Source organism: Triturus cristatus, chromosome 3_2, assembly GCF_964204655.1.
Source record: "Triturus cristatus chromosome 3_2, aTriCri1.1, whole genome shotgun sequence".
In the NCBI taxonomy this organism is placed as follows: domain Eukaryota; kingdom Metazoa; phylum Chordata; class Amphibia; order Caudata; family Salamandridae; genus Triturus; species Triturus cristatus.
Window position 1 is genome coordinate 1,056,618,493 of NC_140584.1, and position 22,779 is coordinate 1,056,641,271.

The 22,779-nt window shown below is 45.9% G+C and overlaps 1 protein-coding gene across 3 annotated transcripts in view; it reads left to right on the plus strand.

Moving 5' to 3' along the window:
* The window catches only part of LOC146859108 (protein spinster homolog 3-like), a 363,281-nt gene that overhangs the window by 299,014 nt on the left and 41,488 nt on the right, over window positions 1-22,779 (plus strand). For 2 of the 3 annotated variants that reach the window (XM_085646939.1, XM_085646941.1), the window contains exon 10: window positions 14,903-15,001. The exons of the other annotated variant lie outside the window; for it this stretch is intronic. In XM_085646939.1, the coding sequence (XP_085503065.1) occupies window positions 14,903-15,001 (99 nt within the window). The remainder of the gene's footprint in view (window positions 1-14,902; window positions 15,002-22,779) is intronic. 3 annotated transcript variants of the gene reach the window in all.

The following is a 22,779-nucleotide window of genomic DNA, read 5'->3' on the forward strand; positions in this document are numbered from 1 at the left end:
ACCACCCAGGCTTTCAATAAGAGACTTGAGAAAAGGTGTTTTATGTTTTTATTAGCAATTACTGGGCTATTTATTTTAATTTTTACCTATTTAGTGTACAAAATAATTTTTTTGTACTAATGCCTGTGTGAAAGGCAGCTATGCTTATGCATTGCTGGCAGGAAGCCCCTTAAATTCATTTCAATTTCCCAGCGCATCAGTTGGCAGCAAACTCACTCAAGTGTAAATAAAGCCCTAGATTTCAAAGAAAAGGATTCTTGATTCTGTAGGAGTCTTGGTCACATTTTCATTGAAAAATACAAGAGTGGCCAAAAGCCCCCCAGTGAATATGGTCACAATGCATCTCAAAACCCAAGTGGAGGCCATTTACTGAAGCAACATTTTAGAATATCTACTGATGAACTTTACAGTCGATGGCCCTTTAAGGAGCCGCTAATATAAATGTTGCTTTTCACATAAGAATTTTGATTACGTAATGGTATGTTTTCATGAAATAAAAGAAAATCACAGTCGTGAAGATTGAGCCACGCAGTTTATCACAACCAAACTACGATAACTTTTTTGTTTTTAGCCCTAAGCGAACACATCTACTATGAAACCCTCAAAAGGGTTCGTTCAAAATTATAGATGGATTCAATAGTGTGTGTGTTTGTTGACCTTTTGAATTATTTGCAATCTCAGCAAAGATCAATGTCGGCCCGAGCAGGTAAGCGCTGTGAGGCAGTGGTGGGGTGGGGGAGGGGTGGAAGTGACAAATGACGGATTAGTCAAAATAAAATAAATAAATAAATGAAACCACTTACCTTGCACTGGTCGCAGCGCCGACTCGGTAATGTGGCGAGCGCAAGTTAAGTAGTTTAATTAATTAATTAATTTTATTTTCACTATTCTGTTGTTTTTGTCGCTTCCACCGCCCCCCGTCCCGGCCCCTCGCTACCCCCACTGTGCTTACCAGCACGGGCCGCCACTGGCAAAGTGCTGTACCTTCTGTACCTTTTATCTTCACAAAGGATTGTATTGGCACGTTTTGACGTAGTTACAAAACCTTTAACGGTGGTTTAGTGTACTGGAACTTTCATAAATATTCATGTTCATGGGACATTATAACTGCATCTCAGCATGAGTACCAAAATCAGGCTTATAAACCCTGGGCGTAGTTTGTGAAGAAGCGCTACGCGTAGCTACGCGAAGTGCACTTCGCACTACGCGAGCTACACCTTGCTTCGCAAACTGCGTAGTGCACTGTGCAAGATGCTGTTTGCACTGATTGCACAGTGCCGGATGCTTGTCCACACTGTGCAATCAGTGCAAACTGCATCTTGCACAGTGCAAGCGGTCGTTTTCTGCCGCTCGAGTTGATTTCTACTCGAGCGGCAGCTTTCTCAACGCGGACTGGTAGTTTCTCATCGCGAGCGGTCGCGAGCATACGCGACCACTCGCAATGAGAAACCTGACCTCCCCGCGTTGAGAAGCTTGCCGGGAGGTTTATTTTCCACGCTCGCGATCGGCAACTTGATGTTGGTGATCGCGAACGAGGAAAAAGTCTCGCCGGGATGTCATTTTGCTTGCTCGCGGTCGCCATCTTGACGTTGAGGACCGCGAGCAACCAAAAAATTACCGCTACACTACGCTACGCATGTTTGCACTGTGCTACGTGCAATTCGCGTAGTGCGAAGTAGCGCAAACTTCGCAAACTACGCGAGCGTAGCGTAGTGCTTTGCCCAGGCTTAGCTTATAGCACAGAGCGCCTTCATGTATTGCAATTCAAAAGAAATTATATTTAGGTTTCAGAAGTGAGGCGCATTTTTCATCGGAGTCTACCGGAACCACCTATTAGAAAATTGGCCACCCGCACAGAGGGATGAAAAGCTTTCCTTTGTGGGACACGCAAGCGCCATCACCTCCTTGTGTTTCTTTCTGTTTAAATATCACTTAGAAAGGTCTTCTCCTATATTCCCCTGGGCTTACGCAAGGCTGTGATCCCTGCACTTGACATTTCAAAAATAGACTACTGTAATGGTCTTTTTTTGACCGCCCACACGAAAGCTATATATAACCTCCTGATGGTCAGAAATACAACGGCTAGACTGCTTCTTGGGATGCCAAAGCATCAGTTGGTCTCCCAATCTCTCCCTTTACTCCACTGGCTCCTGGTGGGAAAGCAGGGGATGTATGTCGATTCTTCGCATACCATTACTACGCATGATTTTAGTGCGATGTTTTTACTTAACATAAACCATTACTTCGCAAGTTTTAACTGCGCATGCATTTATAACGCAAATGGTTATAAATGTACTATGGTTTATGCTAATTTAAACATCGCACTAAAATCATGCTTACACTACACTACCTTACACTACCTTACACTACTTAAACACTACTACACTACCATAACCCTAATACACTACCCCTACACGACCTTCCCACTTCCCCCTGTTTAGACCCTACACTCTAACACTACACTTTGCGACCCCTCGACACTACCCTAAACCCTAAAACACTACCCTACACTACACAAACACCACACCACTAACCTAAACCCTAAAACACTACCCCCTGCACGACCCTCACCCTTCCCCAGTCCGCTCCCTACACTACAACACTACCCTGCACAACACCCCAACACTACTCTAAACCCTAAAACACTACCCTACACTACACAAACACCAAAACACTACCCTAAACCCTAAAACACTACTCCCTGCACAACCCTCCCCCGACCCCCAGTCCTGTCCCTACACCCTAACACTGTCCTGCATGACACCCCGACACTACCCTAAACCCTAAAACACTTCCCTACACTACACTAACACCACAACACTACCCTAAACCCCAAAATACTGCCCCATGCACGACCCTGCCCCTACCCCCAGTCCGTTCCCTACAAAGAAACACTACCATGCACGACCCCCCGACACTACCCTAAAACACTGCCCTACACTACACAAGCACCACAACACTACCCTAAACTCTAAAACACTAACCCTGCAAATCCCTCCCACGACCCCAGTCCAGTCCCTACTCCCAAACACTACCCTTCACTACCCACGACACTACACCCAAATACACTATTGTACACTACACCTACACAACCGTACACACAGCCCCACTTACCTCTCTCTCCTCGTGGATCACCTTCCACTGCTCCAGCTTCCTGCGTCTTCAGAGTTGTACTGCGTTATTTGGAAACGGAAGCGCATCCAAATCAAAACAACGATGTGGATAGCCTGCAAAGTAACGGTCATGCGCAGTAAAACCATGCGAAGTAATGGTTTCTGTGTACTAAAGATGCGAACTAATGGCAATTCGAAGTAGTGGCCGCGTACAAAAGGTCACCCACCGAAAGCAGGAAATGCTTAAGTCTCTGTGCATAGCTTTTAAGGCCCTTCATCTTGATGGCCCAGAATCCATCAGACAGCTCTTTCAATGGTACACCCCATCCAGGAATTTAAGATTATTTTATTTTATTTTAATTTTAAGTATTTATAGAGCGCGACTGATACCTTGCAGGCTTCCTGGCGCTGGAGAATACTCTGCTGAAGGATAGACCGGAGTAGTTAGCAGGTGGGCAGAATTTAGGGGAATAGCCAGGTCTTGATGCGCTTCCTAAATGGAAGAAGTTGTGAGATCTGGCGTATGTCAATAGGCAGACTGTTCCATAACTTGGCCGCTGCGACCCTGAAGGATCTGCCCCCGGTTCTGGCTTTGTTGAATCTGGGCACCTTTACCAGACGGGCTGATGATGATCGTAAGTCTCTGGTGGGAGTGTACCACAGGAACAAAGCTTGCAGGGGTCTGGGCCCGAGTCCATGCAGAGCCTTAAAGACGATGCAGAGGGACTTGAATGCCACACGCTGCTTTAAGGGTAGCCAATGTAGCTCGGCCAGGGCTGCTGTGGCCGAAGACCTTCTCGTCCAGCCAAGAGCCAGCTTGGCGGCGGCAGATTGAATTCTTTGAAGTCGGTCCATCAGCGTGACTGGAGATTCAAGGAGCAGGGAGTTACAATAGTCAATGCGACTGAGTATCGTGCATCTGACTATCGACGCCCGGGCTTGTGCTGGGAGGAGTGGCATGATTTTACGCAGGGAGCGTAGCAGGGCTGTGCAGATCCCCACTGTTTTTGCTACCTGGGTTTCCGTACTCAGCTTGTTATTGAGCATGGCTCCCAGGTTGCGGACCGAGGAGACTGGCAGAGGTTTATCCCTAGTCTCAGGTGGCCAGAATTCACTCGGAAAGGGGCGGGGTGTGTTGGTGGCCGCACAGAACAGAACCTCTGTTTTGGAGGAGTTGAATTGGAGGGTTTTTCTGTGGAGCCACCCAGCCGTCTCTCTTAAGCAATCGTGGAAGGTGGTTAAAGGAATGGAGTCTTCTCCTTCCCAAGAGAGAATGAGCTGCGTGTCATCAGCGTAGTTGATCGTTTTTATCCCGAAAGACTTAATTAACGTGATCAACGGGATGAGGTACACGTTAAAAAGAATGGGGCTGATGGAGGAGCCCTGGGGAACTCCCTGAGGCACCGGTGCGAAGGTGGATTGGAATGGGGGGAGGGAGACAGCCTGTCTCCTGTCCCACAGGTAGGAGTGAAACCAGAGCAGCGCTATGCCATCCACGCCTGCCTCACCTAGTCTCTGCAGCAGCGTGCTGTGGTTGACCGTATCGAATGCGGCAGACAGGTCCAGCAGTATCAGTGCTACTGGCTGGCCCCTGTCTGCACGCATGCGAAGGTCTTCCATGGCTGTCAAGACCGCTGTTTCGGTGCCGTGGGCGGGACGGAATCCGAACTGATGATCGTCTAGAAAGTTGTTCTGTTCTAGATGACAGGAAAGGCAAGAACTGACCCATCGTTCAGCGACTTTCGCCGGAAATGGTAATAGGGAGATGGGTCGGTGGTTAGATAGACAGTCTGGACTCAGGGAGGGTTTTTTTAGGAGTGGGGTGACCAGCGCCTGTTTCCATGAGGTTGGGACATAACCACTGTGCAAGGACTGGTTACATATTTGGCGCATGGTGCCGAAAAGTTCAGTTCCAAAACTTTTCCAAATTTTAGGGGGCAGGGGGTCAAGTGGGGAGCCCGAGGTGATTCCGAGCGCCAGTCTTTCAAACTCGGAGACCGGGATAGGAGGAAATTCCCGTAGTCTGGCCGTCAGGACGGAGCCTGGAGGCGTCAGGTTTCGAGAACTGGTGCTGGATCCCTGAATGTTAGGTGCTCCCAGAGAAGGGGGTGTTTTCAGGTTTTGAATGATGGTGTTTATTTTGTTGATAAAAAATGCTGCGAGGTTATCACAGAGGGCTTGGGTGGGGGGCTGCGAAGAAGTTACACAGTCTGGATGGGTTAAGTTTTTAAGAATCTGGAAGATACTTTTCGAACTGTTGGTGGCATTGGTGATGGTGGAACAGTAATAGTTGGCCTTATTATGGGCAATGGCAGTTTTGTACGCCCGGAGGTTGTCTTTCCAAAGAGATTTGTTGGTGTCAGAAAAGCCTTGCCTCCATCTTCTCTCTGCTTGTCTGCAGGCTAGTTTGAGTGCTCTCAATGAGTCGTCGAACCAGGGGGCAGGTGCTCGTCTCTTTGGTTTGCCCTTTTTCTGAGGGACGAGGCGGTCGGAGATGTTGGAAATCCTTGAGCAGAGGGACAAATAGTTGTCCTCTACCGACTGAGCGATGGAGAAGCTGTCTTCCACCTCAAAAACCGGGCCGGTCAGTCTAAGTTTATCCAGAGCTTTCCAATCTCTGAACAAAAGATCGGGGCCGGAGCTGAGTGACGATCTGCTGGCCCTGCTGTCGGCTATGTGAAATTTAATGAGCGCATGGTCGGTCCAGCACATAGGCAGAATGTCGCTCAGGAGTACTAGCTGAGGGGAGGAAAAGATTAAATCGAGCTGGTGCCCTGCGGAGTGTGTAGGCTTATTGACCAGCTGGGAGAGTCCCATACCTTCACAGGAAAGTAGTAGATTGTTAAGAGCGGAGTCTAGGCTGCCGTTGGGCCATAAGTTAAAATCGCCCAAGACGATCAACTTGTTGTGAGAGGTAGCCATATTAGTAAGGGTGGTGAGGAGCGACTGCTGCTGAGTGGAGTTAAAGGCTCCCGGTGGGCGGTAACAAATCACAGCCGTGAAAGTTGTTCCGGAGTGGCAGTCGATTGAGAGTCCAAGTATTTCCGTGCCGGCCACTGGGTCCATATCAAGAGTTTTTACGGTCCAGGAGGCTCTATATATTATACCGACTCCACCACCCCGACCCTTAGGTCTAGGGAGATGCAGGATTTTAAAATCTTGAGGACAGGCCCAATCCAATTCAATATTACAGTCGGAGTGGGTCCAGGTCTCCGTCAGGAATAGAGCATCAAGATGGTGATTATCGATCAACTGGGAGATTTCGTTAGCATGTTTAGGCAAAGACCTGACGTTCAGCAGGCCACCCGACAGTAAACCTTTGCAGGCAAAGTCGTGCAGAGGATAGGCGGTGTCAAAGAAGGACAGATGGCCTTCATGAGCGTGGTCTCTGAGTCGGATTAAAGACTCGCGCGCCAGAGGCGAAGGGCTAGTGGTGGATAGGGGGGCTGGAGCCTCAGGGGTCGCTCCGGGCGCTACCGAGGCGCGGACGAGCGCAGACGAGCTTGCCTTATGCGCGCCTTCGGCGCGCATTCGCCGCGCCCGCTGCGCTCGTCCTCTGCGCTTCCTGCAGGGGCTCATGTTTTATAGTCGATGTCAGTGCGTAGGAAGGGGGCGTGGCCAGCCGCGGTGGGCGTGTCTGGCGGCGACCAGGAAATGGCTGCAGGACGCGATGTGCTCTAAGAGCGAAGCGACAAGCTGTCTGCCGCTAAGCTCAGGAGCAGGTAAGGCCAAGGTTTTTTTAAGGGTGCATATGGTTTTAAAATCACACACAATACACAAGTATACAAAGTTTAAAATAGATTAGCGACTACCGGCTTCCGCCTCAGTAGTGTTCTCAGGTTGTCAAGATCCTCCTCTCAGGCCAATTTGGTCATACCTAAAATCAAGAGAACTACCTGGAGAGGTACGAGCTTTGCAGTGGCCACTTCCAAACTTTGAAACTCGATGCCCCTCAAACTAAAATCTATAAACAACCTACTTACCTTTCATAAGGTTCTCAAAACATGGTTGTTTAATAATTAGCACCGCATTCATATCTTTTTTTCTTTACGGTCCGCACTTGATGTCTGGCTAATTCACTATCCCTTCACCTACTGAGAGTCGCAGCACCTAGACACCTTTGGGTAGTAGTGCGCTTTAAAAATTACTATTTAATTTCATGTATGAAGCCTGTGATTCGCAAAATTACAAGGGTTGTGACTTTAAAATAGCTTCTTTTTTATCTTCTAAACCCATTTTACGATTCAGAAAATGGATTTAGAAAGGCATAACGAAGTTGGTGTTAGGAGGAGGAGGCATATTTAGGACAGCCCTTCCAAACATCGATTCAAATTGTGTGTATTAATGTTTTGAGGCTGCAGTTTCTGCTGCAAACTATTAACAGGTTATTCATTGCTCAAAGGAGAGAGGCCCTCTTTTGAATGTTGAAAAAAGTTTATTTGGGAATGTGCGGTGGTCCAGGGGACTACTGGTACTTCTTAAACAACATTTTAAAATATATATATATCTTTTTTAAATGCAGAAGTCTGCAGGTGGATAATACAGATCATCCCAGCAGATTTCCCATTGGAAGTGGACTCCCTCTGAGAACTTGCTGAGCTGGACAACAATGACTAGAAATAATATGATGCAATATGTTTGTTCAAGGTCATTGGGAGTGATTTCCAAAGGCCATTACATATATGCATAATTTATTTTATAAGGCACTTTTTCAGCAAAGCTTTGAAGAAGCAATCAATACCATAAAAACCCCTCAGCATTCACAAACTGCATAGAATCTCATCTTGATATGACAAAAGTACTCTTTCCAAGGCCGGCATTGGGAGGCATTACTTAAATGTTCCGGGCGCATGCATGAACAAGCACTTGCAAAGCTAATCAGTCATGCTATGAAACTCAGACGCACATCTGTCAGCCTTACAAATGCTTTGCTTTGAAATTGCTTATAGTTCATTATTATCTTATAAAAATGGTAGCTCGGTCTCTTGAAAGAGTAAAGTGTAAAATGTAACAAAAAATCCATGATTGTGATTGGTGCATCAGCATCCATGTGTAGACATGTGCTTAAATGGGTGGCCTTCTTAGAACACATTTTGTTTTTCTTTATAACAACAATTCAGCGATGGCAACACATGCTTTCACATGCATAGCAGCTTGTGCGCCCCTTTCAGTAATACAGATAGCACTGGTGCACTTAAAGTGCCAGTACTACCTTCAGGGGGCATTCTCTCATTTGCATAGTGGCGTGCCCTATGCAAATGAGGGAATTACTTTGCCTCTGAGCCTGCGCCATATTACAGACGTGGGTGTAGAGGCAAAGAAGCTCTCAAGAGCAGCCCTCAGGAGGGGGAAAAGGGGTCCTATGGACCCCCAGACATCCCCTCGCAGGTGTATACAGTCACTGACTGCACCGGCCTGCAAGGGGTTAGCTAATCCCCTGTAAACGTGCCACTTGCACTGTGAAAACACTTGCAGCTGCTCCATGTGAGTTCGCGGCTGCCATGGGGGCAGCGCATTCACCATAATAGGGTGCACGTTCATTGTTTGCACCGGGCACACCTTTTAATAGGTGCGGCCAGCACAAATAATGAAAATGCATAATACGGCCAATGGTCCCTACAAAAGTAATTTCCAGTACATGTGCCATAATTAAACTAACATTGACCATGAGCAGAAATCATGATCATGAGGGGTTGTTGACGCTTTTTAAAAGTCGCACCATGGCGCCTCTTCACCTATCTTACCTTCTTTAAAGTCTTGCCGCTTGAAGTCTGGAAGTGTGCAAGGTGACAAGAGTCTGTGCGCCCTCATCTGTGGCACGAACACCATAGTGATTGTGAGACCCCTGTTGGGGAGTGAGTGTCATAAAGCAAGATTCTTCACATTACTGGCCATGGAGCCAGAGAATTTATCTGCAATGGGAATCTAGTCAGGCAGTAAGTGCTAATGGTAGTGGTAGAGGGAATGTAAAAAACAATACTCAAAGAGGCTCATGAGGCTCACATTTGTGCTAGTAAGAGAAGAATGCAGCAATATTCTTGATTGCCCGGTTTAGACAAGTCTGTACAGCATGTGTTAGAAAATGTAATATGTGTTTGCTCTGCAACAAAACCCAATTGATCCCTCCTTTATCAATAACCCTGGTGGAAGCACCTGTGGCACCCTTTAGTAAATTTGCCCTACACATTTCAGGCACTTTTGGAGTACTGGGAGAAACGCCCCCATTTTCCTTAGCAATGATCAGTTTAGTTACAAGACCAAATGGCCTGAGGTGAGGTTTGTGGAGGGTGTCAATCTCCAGAAAAGGCCACTCACACTGTCTATGACTCAGAATTAGTCTCAGAAATTATTCCCATGGTCAATCCTTGGTAGCTTGGTTGCAGGCAGGCAGGCTTAACTTCAGGGACAGGTACGTAAAGAATTTAAAAACACCAATTCAGTAAATAATTTTGAGACACCACACAATAAAAGTCCAACACCAATTTATTAAAATAGGAAATATGTGTATCTTTAAATTGACACCAAAACAAAAGAAATCCAATGTAGGGAACCGGAGATATGAATTTTTAAAGATTTAGCACTATATAGCACATAGAAACCTATAGCGCCTATTGGGACATCGGGTCGCACTAGACCACGGCAAAGTCAAAGTTTCAGGCTGACCGCGATGGAGCCCTATGCAGCTACCCCTCACAGTAGGCCTCAGTCAAAGTTTTCACTTTCAGACTTAGAAACTTTTCAGGAGTGTTTTCTCCCTGGGTCCCTTAAAGCTCTTAGCTAGTCCAGATTCTGTGAGGGATTGCCGGCTTGCCTTGTGATGAGCTCCCAGTCAAACCTATGGAGGTCAGACCTCCGGAGCTTTCCAGCGGGAAGAACCAGAGATTCAGGCAAGATGGGCGGCTTGACTCCTGCGGTTGGTCCCGGTAACCTCGTCTACATTTGAACTTAGAAACTTTTACGGAGCTTTTTCTACTGGAGTCCCTCGATGCTCTTCACCAGCCTGGATTTGGTGACGGTTCACTGGCTTGGATTTTGACCAGCTCCCAGTCAAACTCTGAAAGTCAGACTTCCGGAGCTTTTCAGCGTGACAAACCTGGAGCGCAGGTCGGCTCGCGGTTGAGAGTCGCAGGCTTGGCTGGCCAGGTTGAGTCAGTCCACTTATGGAGCTTTTTTTCAAAGTTGCTCCAAAGTTCTCCAAAATTCGGAAACTTTTTCCTGAAGTTCCATTGAGGGTCCCAAAGTGTTTAAAACTTACTCTAAGGGTCTGGAAGCTTCAAGATGGTCCTTGAAGGTTTTGTACTTTCAATTCCCTCAATCCACTTGGACAAAACCCTTACATATCCACTTGAGTCCCTCCAGGCTGGAATTCTTGGTGGTGATGGTCCGGATGAGCTCTGTTAACCTATAGCTTGCAAGAAGTCCACTCTTTAGTCCTTTTGAAGCAGGTTTGATTCACAGGGCTGTCATTCCATATTATGCAGCAAGCACAGTCAGTTAGAGTGCAGGGCCTGGTTGGTGCAAATAAAACTTCCAGCATGGACCCTTCCAATTCACTGGTTTCAAGCAGCAGATCTGAGAGGCACTGCCCCTCTCGGATACTTATTCAGTATTCACTGGGGTCATACAGGAGGGCAATCCTGTCCAATGAGGTGAAGGGCAACACCCCAGAGCATGACCATTTCCTCCAAGTAGTGGCACAATGGTCTCCCAGAAAGCACAATTTCTCCAAAATTCAATGTGGCCGGAGTCTCAGCTAAGAGGTAAGAGCTGGCTAAACCAATACCTAGGATAGCTTATCTCCATAGTCTCACTCCCCTGGTATTGCACATTCCTTCCTTAAGCCTGCATCTTGCTGGGTTCAGAGGGCATGGGCATAGATGGCCGTGACTCTTTCTGCCTGTCCTTTGAAGCTCATGGTTTATGACCCCTCCCCCTTGCTCTGGCATTCCTTTGCAGCAGAACTCTCTCCTCCAAGAATGGCCATTCACCCCAGGTGTCACTTATCTCTTTATCAAAGCAGCCTGGCTAATCCACTTAACTCTGACCAATCAGAGCAGAGCACTGAAAGGCTGAAGTTTGACTTACTGACAACAAAGTCTTATAACGTATTGTCTGTACATTTTAGGATAAATTCAACAATAGCATATTGTTGGAATTATCAATACCATTCTACTAAGTCCTTGGATGATATATTCTGTATTTCCTAGCGGGAGTTATTAATTAAGAACTTCTTGCCATGTGGCTTGGGATCTGCAATGGGGAAAATGAACTGGCCAATTTCTCCAACACCAGGGCTTATAAAACATATTTTATAAGGATCCTGCCTATATCTACAGGACCCTCCACCCCTGGAACAGTGAAGACTTAAGGGATTCTGAATATGTATAAATATTGCAGATCCTCACTCCACAGTGCTCCTAGCACAAAAGTCTATTTTGTAACTCACTTTACGACAATGAGGGAAGTGAAATGTGCAATTTTACTATCCCCAAGGCATAAAAAACCTATTTTTTGAGGGTCCTCCTTATAAGTACCTAACCCCCAAACACCGGGAAACCTAGGAGAGACCCTGGGGATACCTAATATGCCAAGATATTGTGGTTTGTCAATTTTTAAGTGCCCCAAACACCAAAGTTGAGTTTGGGCACAATTTACATTTTAGAAGTAGTCCTGCAAAACAGGGCTGCTTTTAAACTGACCTCAGGCCACAGCACTGCACACATGCAAGTGCAGAAAGGGCTTCTGGCCTCTAAACTGCCCTGCGCTATTATATACTAAGGACCAAAAGGTTGTTTCAATCCCCTGCACTACTATGTACTAGGGCCTTATAGGGGAGGCCAAGCCAATCAGAGGGTACCCTAGTGTATGTAGGGGTTTTCGCTGTATTCTAAGTGTGTTTTCAGCATAGCACTGGCCCTGGGTCTGGTTAGGCAGAGCCCAGGGACAGTCAGAGTCAGTTACCACCAGTACCAGTCAGCAAACAAAAAAATGGGGGTACCCAGGGCACAAGGATGACTTTGTGACACCCATATTTACTAAGAGATGTAGACAAGGGTTTGTGGCAAAATGGTGCAACTGCTTAAGGCTGGCATAAAGAGGAGAAATATCTTTACTTCTTCTTGTTATCTCCTTTGTGTATAGGTGCCTGCCTGAGGCTAACATGAGGAGATGAAATAGCTATATTTCTTCTCATTATTTCTTCTTTGTATGTGTGCTGCATTTCGCAACACACATACAAAGAGAAAAAAGCCTCAAAGGATAGTTTTTGTGCAGGAATGTATTTATTCCTGCACAAAAACGATCCTGACCACAACAAAGACACGCTTGCACTGCGGCGCAAGGATGACTGTGTTGGTGCTAGGAAGCACAAAGTGCGTCAGCGCATGGAGAGGGCAAAACTGCTTCATTTCTTTGTAGATATGAGGCAGTTCTGCTCTAACTAGTCTGTGCATCGTAGTGTAGCAACTTTGTGCACTGCACTGTGTTGCATGAACTCTTAGTACATAAAGGCTTTGTGTCTAATGAGATGAAAGAATACTTGAGTTTTGTGAGTATTAAACACACTCTTACTCAGCCACCCCAGGAGTAATAGGCTTGATACCCACGTTATCAAAGATCAGCGTACAGTGATTCTCCTGGGTCTTCGTGCAGCAGTAGACCTCGCCCGCACTCGCAGGCATGTTCCCACTAGGCAGCCAGGTCTGTGCCACCCAGTTTTGGTGGGGTTCCACACACCCAGAGTTCTCCCACGGCTCTACTGGGCCAGCACGAGCCATGCAGCAACACCTCTGACGGCTTTCTCTGGCACCCCTCAGGCCCAGTGGCGTAACGATAATTGAGGGGGCCCCCCTGCAAAGTACGTGGAGGGGCCCCCCGGACTCTATCAGGAGCTCCCCAGCCAAAGTGCAGTGCTGAGGGGGCCCCCCGCGCTGCGGGGGATGCGGGGGCCTGTGTTACGCCCCTGCTCAGGCCGCCTGGTCTCCAGCTGCACTGCAGCCAGTGATGCACATCTTCTGGGAGGACCGAGCACCTCAGTTCTCTTCCGGGGCTCCTCAGTGTCCTAGGTCCCCGAATAGGACCCATTTTCAATTTGGGACAAGTGGGGTCGCCGCCGCGCATGCACCCCTTTCTTTCTTGCTTTCTGGCGGCCCGCCTGTCCTCTCTCTGTGGCGTTAGTGGAATATCATAGCGACCCCCGCCTCTGGCCTCCAGGCCCTCAGTCCAATTGGCAGTGACCCCACTCACAGGGCAGAGCCCTTGAGGCAAACCTCAAGGAAGTTCCAAATCAGTTGGTGGTGGCAGGTCAAAATTAAATCACAAAAGAGCAGTTAATGATTTCTTCATTCATTATTCGATACTCCATTAAACGAAATTATCCAAACTAAATTAATAATTCCGTCAACGAGAATATATTCAGTCAGCCAATGCGTTTTGTTCCTTTGGGAACTTCCTCAGGGCTTTTGTGGCTGAAATTGACTATTCCCAAATGTACTGGAACACATCAACCAAAACTACATCTTGCATTCCGGCCAACAACCTTGTTTGTGGTCCGAACCTGAAAAATGGCACGAATGGCGCGCGACCTGCCAAGTCATTAAAAATATTGCTGAATGGAAACGGAATCCCTGAGAAAGTATATTATTGGGCCCCAACTAATCAGGCGGTGGCAAACCGGTGGCCTAGTGGATTGACGAAACTCCGAAGTCACCTACGCCGACGTGACTCTGGAACTGGGTAGTATTTGTGTTATTTCAATTATAAATACAGAGGTGGCCATGTTGTTGTTTTTTTATATATTTTTTACTTCAATTTTGTTGTAGGTCGATATTTTTGTAGTTAGTTTTATTCAATGGTACAATCTGAAGGGGTCAATTCTCATCCTATTACTTCTCAAATTCACCAAGTTTGTGCCGATTCGCCCAGTGCTCTCTCTGTACCCAGGCCTTCCAAGAGGAAGACAAAGAAACCCTTCTTTTCTTTATGTAACAAAATGATTTGTTGTCTCCTGTTATTGTAACCACTAGTTGAGATTGGTTCTTAAAGTAATACAGTTCTTGTTTTAGGGGAAACAGTCATGTGTAAATATGAACGTCTTAACCCCTTGAGTGCCCCGCCCTTTCCCCGCCCTGTGCCGGCCCTTTCATTAGCGGGTGGGGTTCATGACGAGATAGTCTCGTCATGGGCACAGCGCAACCGCGGCCCATGACGAGACCATCTCGTCATGGGCACTCAAGAGGTTAAAGGGGTTGTAGATTTACAGTTTTTGTAACCTGGGTGCGGTCTAGTGTTCGCTAACCTTGCGTTCTGTGTGAGGTAATAGGGTTCTATCCTGAGCCTTTCTGAAAACGACCTGCAACTCAGTGCTGGTCCTCAGGGTGTAGGTCAGGGGTCAACTTATGATTACTTGGCCTATGGGTATGTGCAGGGAAATTACCACCTCAGCGTGATTCAGCGGGGAAGAGAGGGTAGGTTCCCTCGCTTTGGACCAGCCCCAAAATAGTGAAATACCCTCACTAGGGAGCAGAGAAAAGAATATATCATCATTAAGCCCTATTTGTATTCAGGGGGTATGGAGTTGAGGGACTATGCCTCTGAGTCGAGACTATATGCTTGAGGTCATCGGCATCGGGAGGGTCCGTTGCATGTGGTCCCCAAAGGGTTGTTCTTAAATCTTGATTTATGTTTTTAAATTCACCCACTTGGTTTATGTACATCACATTTAGTCCAAACGCTCAGAGTATGTGCCTACTATCTTCAAATGGTCATTTATTTCTGTTGTTCTGTCGCAGTACGTAGTGTCCCCGACACGCAGATCCACCGCGACAGCACTGCAGTCCATGGTGGGGCACCTGCTTGGAGATGCCGGGAGCCCGTATCTTATTGGAATTGTAAGTTTTGCACCTACCATGGACTAATTAATTTATAAAATGTGTTTAGATTTATTTAGTTTCTGTTGCAGATATGCATAAGTGCACATCAGCCAAGAGTAGTCTTCAGGCTGTCTGAGGGGAGCAATGTGCCCTCTCTCCTTGCTACTGCAGGAGTCAGGCAGGGTCAGGCTCTTCTGATACCCTCAGCCCCAGCCCCACCACCTGCAGCATTAAATAGGGGGTCTGGTGCGTTGGGCTTGGAATGATCCATTTCAAAGTATGCGGACCTGATGATTCCAGGCCAGGAGACACTTGGAATTGGTGATGGTGGGATTTCACTTGGGATCATCACTCTGGGCTGAATTCTGCCGCTTTTAACTAGAGTCTGAGTACCATTTTTGCCTATATCTTGCCTTTTTTCCATTCATTTCACTCATTTGACCAGTGTCTCAAATGGCTCCACCAGCTTCACCTGGAAAGGTGCTGCAAGAAATCTAAATTTGTTGTACCTCAGAAACATTACCCACCTTCATTCTGTTTCTTATCTTTCCCTTCAAGATGATAAATACCAAACACCTTTCTCTTCCTTTACGCCTTATCTTCTTGTCATCCCTGCTCCATTTCTAGAAAATCTGGACTCGCCCATGTGCAGATCCTTCTCTTTAGTCTTCGTTTTTTGCCTCTGAAAATCCTTCTCAGCATCCTGACCTCCCTATCAGGGCGGTGGGTTATTGCCCCACACAGAATGCCATGGACAGGAATTGTCCCTCATAGTTGCTCCTGCCTGCCGCCTTTTCCCCGCCTCCGTCTAGCCCCGCGCACCGCCTCCGGCGCCCATCCCTTCTTTCAGGATCTACTCAATGGAGGCCTCAGCGCGACCCCATTGAGAAGGCCAGCCCAGCGCTTCCCCTGCTGCTGCATCACTTTGCTCCAGTCTTTTCCTTGCTTTTTCACCTGTGTTTTCAGTGCCTTTCCCTTGATTTCCCCTCATTTTCACTACCTTCTTGCTTTCCCCCCATTTTTTAGCGCCTTCTCCTTCGCCTTAGCAACTCTAGCGCCTTGAGATCCTCACGCCTGATTCACTGTGCTTTATAAGTCCTTGATTGATTAATTAATTGAAAATGTCGGGTGTTGCAGTTTTTAATAAAAAGTCATGCACAGCATGAAGGTGGGATGTCTTAGGCTTAAATGAACAGCCACGTACAGTTATATTTTGACCCAATACGTCTCCTGTGGCAGCAAAACCTCCAATCTCCCACCCTACTGTGGCTTAGGAAAGAGTCAATCTAATCCACAGTTGTACAAAGTATTGAATTACAATCGAAATGTTTGTAAAGATTCGAGACCGATGGTGCTGTAGATAATGGTAAGTATTTAGCATGTGTATGTGTGTATAAACAACTGTTGTGATGTATGAGGTCTGATCATATGTTTTGAAGTCAAAAACTTGTGATTCTCATGTTGACCTGTATTCAAGCTGCTTAGGATATGTATTTATATTGATGAAAACGGAATATGCATACTGTGAAAAAATTATAGAACTGTTATTGTATAGGAAATAAAATAAAAAATATCTAATATAACGCATACTCCTTTGGGCCGTACATTGATGTGTGAATGCGAGATTGAGGAGTATGGCCTATAGAAAAGAAGACGTTGCCGGGGAAAATTGAACCTAAAATTCAAGATTCCACCCCATGGCTTTTACTCCATCGTACAATTTCTGTTTCCTTATCTTATTATTACAAGCTCTTATTAAGATTTTCTCCCTTTGTCTCCTTTCGTCATTGTTGTTTTCTCTCCTTCCTTTTCTCTTACTTGTCTGTGGTTCTCTCTCTTGCTCATGGTCCATGCCTGGGTCTGAGTTAAAGTCTGATGATACAAAGAAAGTCCATGTTGCCAGAAGTGAGTGCCCAGCACCTTCAGTCACCTGTACAAATTAAGCACTTGTATAAAGTGACATTCATGTATGGTATTTCCACCCGTCTAGGGATCCTCACGCTCTTCAGATGACTAAGCTGTGCCCAGCCTTCCCAACTTGGCAAAAAAAATGTTTTTTTTTTCCGCAGACCAAGTTTAAAAACGTCAAATCAAGTTGCAGACATCATTCAACAGTAGAAAGTGGACGACAGAGTAAAATATTCTGCTCCTAACAGCCAATCAGGCTCTATATCCAGTCAGATACTTTCTCTCCTATACCTATTGAACTTAATATGCAAACGATTAATCATTTAGATCATTATGTAGATAACTTGCCACCTTTTGTTTTTATCAATGTAATAACTCGAACACGACTGAACACATTTACGCCAAACCAAAAAATATTCTGGAGCATATTATCAAGAACGGTGTTAAAATTATCGCCGCTTTAGAGGCAGGAAACCGCAGCTAAAGTAGCGATAATGGGCTTGATAATATGCCGCAGAGAATTCCAATAGAAGCCCATGGTGACACCAGAACATGGGCTTCTATGGGAATTCACAAAGGCATATTATCAAGCCCATTATCGCCGCTTTAGCGGCAGTTTCCTGCCTCTAAAGCGGCGATAATTTTAACGCCGTTCTTGATAATATGCCCCTCTGTTCTCAATGAAGTGTATTATTGTTCCAATTTTGGTTTTATTCTGTTCAGAGGCTTTTGTTGTGGTGAAAAGCCAACATTTTCATATGAGCTAATGAATTCTTAACTTGTTTTGTCATAGTCAAAGTAAAGTTCTTCTAAACACAAAAAAAACCTGCTTCTAAATAATCTTTAGTATAGCTCTTGGCTCTACAGTTCAAACGATCAGCATAATTAAAACCATAACTGTGTATCACTAAGCTAAATAAAAATATATGTACACAAGGTGTCAAAAACACTTTCCAGAATAACATATAAAATGATGAAGTGTGGCAGAGAGAGACTGAAGAGGTGAGCGAAGCGGCAGAAGCTGACACTGGATCAGCGAATCAGAAGAGAGACCAGGGCAGGCACGGCCGGCTTTAGGGCAGTGCCACTGATGCGGCCTCACTGGGCGGTGACCTCAGAGGGGGCTCTGTATTTAGTAATAACCTATGATTGGAGAGATGAGAGGCACTCCTGCCTGATGGTAGTGAGAGAAGTCGAGGAGGCGGTCATAGGGTGTGGAGGCACCAAAAATTATTGTCGCACTAGACGCCACCAGCGCTAAAACCGGCCCTGAGGGCAGGCACTTCCTTAAGGCGAGGTGAGGCAGCAGGCTGGCACTGCCAAGGTGGATCCAGATACTACTGCCAATGTTCAGATTTGCAGTCCGATGAACCTTCACAGCCCTGCATTAGTTAGAAGAGATTTTACTATCCTGGCCCCAGTGCTTATTTTGAGCCGGTGGTTTCCGGTGCTCCCACTGGCACTTAATTGTCAACACAGGGGCTTGTGACAGTCTTCCAGAAGGTGGTGCTGTCTGACTAATTTAGAGATGAGCTCAACAACAGTTAATTATTAATTCAATATACATTATAAATGAGTATTACCTACCGCCCAAACCATTCTTATAGCCTTGGGGCCTGAAATATTCTGAAGGATCACACTTGTAGGAGTGTGATGGTTAGTAGTTGTGTTACTGTCATTTGCAGCATGGCAGGGTAATGTGTGGTCAAAGCTGCAGTGGCCTCTGGATGAGAGCCCTGGCACTTATTTCATTACAAATTAAGGAGTGCCTGGCCCCGTCTTCTCCCTGAAACCCATTTGCTTTCCCTGCCTTTGACTGCTGCTAACTGCCCTCTCTGATGCTCTTCATCCTTTCACTTGGGGGCAGATCTTGCATCACCCCTTTCTTTAGCCCTTTTAAGAATAACTTTTTAGCCACATAATGCTGTGTTAAGTTTGCTAAAGACTTATTTTTTATTGTATTTATTCATTTGTTACGTTTGTTTAGCATAAACCAGTAGAATTCAGCTGTGGAAGTCAATACACGAGTTACAATGAGCAGGACTGCATGCGTATTGCCACATGTTTGAAGCAGTTCGTAGCTGTTTCCACCTCTGGAAAGAGCCTATGACACACCTTTGAAATATGCCTAGACGGGCCAGTCAGGAAAATAAAAAAACTACCTCTGTTGGTTTAGCTTATGGAGGTAAAAATTTGACAACAAATTCTCACACTTAACAAATACTGTATGCAGTTGATTGGGTAATGTATTCCTCGTTATAGGAGTCACACGGGTGGGTTTATCTCACAGTTCCAATGTACACGGCTCCTTGCGTCTTCTGTTCACATTATTGATTGCCCACAGGATTTATTAAGTATACCTTCCCTAATGATTGCAATTATTGTGTGCTTTTAGCATTGATTGTCAATTTCGTTTACTGTGCAACCAAGTATCAAGTATTACATTTTCTTTTGCACCAAAGGTGCCTCACTGAAGCCTGGTTACTATTAACTATTGCATGCCCAGGTTTCACAAGAGCTTTGCGGGGCAGCTCCTTTGACATTACTTTTTTACAAGATGTTGAGGAAGGCATCGTTCATGGTCCTGGTTGATGTGTCACTTTGAAGCTTGAAGTTGCAATGTTAAATGTATGTGGTGGAGGAAGCTTTGATGAGGTGGGCATCTCAGCAGAATGCCCCTTGGGTGGTGGGTGCATAAGGTGTAACAAGGTGGCCGCTCTGGCTCATCGGAGGAAGTAACAGGAGAGAAGTGTTCATGGTCAATGGCCCAAAGGAACAGTGACAAGCGCTACTTCCCCACCGTCTGCTTAGGCTGCTGCATCCTGTTGCTTCTGGTCAGAGTGATCCAGGATTTTGCAATGAAGATGCTATTAAAGTTACTTTTGCTGATTTAATCAGCTCTGTCTGCTGCTACATGTTTCACTGTGAGATATTCATTGATTATTATGAGGGTCAGTGTGTATACAGTGTGACTGATGTGAAATGTTGGAAGTGGGAAGTGGAAAGTGAATGAGGTTATTTGTGTTAGCTGATCATAGGTGCCATGTTGTTGCTGATTGGGCCTGCATGTGATGCTCAGGATGAAGTAAGCAGATGTGAAGAAGGAAACATAATGAGGCTGGAGTGAGATTCTGAAGTGTTGTGTGATGTGTTATACAAGAATTCTAGCCTTTGGGCTCTACCAAGTGCTACCGGCCCTCATAGGAAATCTCTAAAGTCCCGAGGCTTCACTGTGTCATGTTTAAGAAAAATATCAGCCCTGCCTAAGACCGTGAGGGTTTCGAAGTTTCAAAAGTTTCAAAAACTTTATTCGGATTAATAATAATCCATAAAAGCACAAAATACAGTAAGCATTACAAATACACAATATGATGATGTTTACAAGATAAAAACAACAATCCATGCACACTTTAAGACATAGTTAATTGGGCACGAACCACAGTTTTTAAAAAGGAGCTCGTACGAAAAACAAGTTCATGATCATCCAGGGTCAATATCATCGAAAATGCAAGGTCCAGGCTGATTGGTTTCAGTTTTTTAAAATACGGGGTTAAAAACCATTTAATATATTTGATATAAAATTTGCAGAAGAATAAAAAGTGTAAAATTGTTTGGTCACTCCGACAATCACAGGGGCATGGCTCGGTAAATTGATCATTATAGTTCCATAGCGGAAAACTGAGAGCATATTTGATAGTACCTGCCCTAAGACGGAATATAAGGCCTCGCTCCCAGTGGCTCATTGGAAGAGTTAAATAACTAGGTGTGGGATAAGTTAAAAGATTGCGAGCTAGATATCTAGAGACACTAGGTTTCATAGACTCTCTCGCGACCCTTTCATCACTGAACAGCGTATTAAGAGCTTGTTTAAGTTCAGACTTAGGTGGTAGCTGGGTAGTGGTAGGATTTGAGAAAACAATTTGAAAATTCACACTACGAAGGGCACTCAGCACCCCAGAAAGCCAAGGAATGACCATGCCTTTATCACAACGTAAGCAATCCTCAATGATATCCCTAGTCAATTTGGCGGCAGGGTTTTTCCAGATCGCCAGCCAAAAAAGAGCAGGGCGAGCGTGAATAAAGTCCCCTATAAAATGCAACCCCAATTCCTTATGGCATATGTAGTGTGGGGAGGAAATGGGGGCACAGAGGAGTTTCCTGCAAAATCTATTTTCCTCAGCAAGTATGTGTGAACATCTAGCAGTTCCCCAGACCTCAGCTCCGTATGTGGCAACCGGGACGCATTGGGCTTTATATATTTTTAAGGTAGCGGCCAGCACACCGGTCTTTTTAGGGCGGGGGAGGCTCAGGATTGAGTTAATGGCCTTTGAGAACCTACCCCTGGAGTGGGCAATATGCCCACTCCAGGAGTTGTTTGCAGCAAATACCACTCCCAAATACGGGAAACTACTAGTTGACCCCAGTCTCTCTGTCCCCACTACGATGCTACCAATATGTCGTTTCTTCGGGCCACAGGACATAACAAAAGATTTTTTAAAATTGGTCTTTAAGTCTAGGGAGTCCATATGGTCGACGAAACCATTCACTAGAATGCGTAATGCATTAGGGGTGCGGCCCATAAGGACCGCATCATCTGCATATAGCAGGGCGGGGAGGTAGTTGCCGTTTATTTTAGGGACATCGCCAGTTAGGGAAACCAGATGCTGGTGCAGCCCATTAATATAAATAATAAATAAAAGAGGGGCTAGGACTCAGCCCTGTCTGACCCTCTATGGACTCTTACCGTCTCAGTCACCTCACCCCCTTGGCCAATCCTAATACAGGCCTTCAGATCTCTATGCAAATAGGCCAGGAAATGAACCATAGATTCATCCAGGCCATATTTCAATAAGGCCCTCCAAAGCAACGACCTGTTAACAAGGTCAAAGGCGGTTGATAAGTCCATAAAAGCAAGGTAAATTGGGGATTTACGTGCTACAGTATATTTGCCCAAAATAAGGTTGAGGTTAAGGGACTGCTCTGCCGTGCCAACCTTATTGCGAAAACCCAACTGGCAACTCTCTAAAATATGGTTATCCTCAGCCCAGGTCAGAATTTTGTTATACAGCACTCTGCCTAAACTTTTTAGGGTGTTGTCGATGAGGGAGATAGGCCTATAGCATGATGGTTGGGACCGATCGCCCTTTTTAAAAAAAGACACTATTATGCACGATGACCAAGTTGGTGGTGGAGAGGTAAGAGTTACATTTTTTAAAACATTCAACAAAAGAGGGCCCCACAAATCAGGGTAAGCTTTAATGAAGTCAATAGGAAGGCCATCCGAGCCTGGGGCCTTATTCCCCGCGCTCTGAGCGATAGCCTCTTCCACCTCCGATAATGATATTTCTACCCACGGAGGATGGTTAAATGTTGGAGTAGCTATCGCTGAGAGTGGGGCGGCATAAATCTTAGAGAAATGGTCCACCCATGCAGCTCCGGAAATGGTGCAGTCCATTGGAGTCAAGAGCTGACCTGAGCAGCGCAGATCTTTGACCGCGGCCCAAAAGATGTCCCCCCTTCCGCGATCAGCGGTTTGCGCTAGCACCTCCCAACGCTCTTCAAGGATCTCCTCCTTCCTTCTACTAATGGCCAATTTATATCGAATCCTAGCATTTTTCACGTCGGTCATGTTCCTCGGGCAGGAAGATAAAACACGCCGCAGGTCACGGTTGGCCAGAGAACACTCATGGTCAAACCATCTCTTGTCCACCGTGACTGTACGCGGTGGGGTCATGAGCTGGGCTCGAAGAGCTAAGCAAATCTTTGCAAAATCCTCAACTGCCTCAGGATTCGGATTTAAATCAGACAGACATGAGAGGAAAAGGGGTAGGTTATCACTAACCAGAGTCTGAAAAGTCCCCATAACGTTGATGCCCCTCCATTTTAGT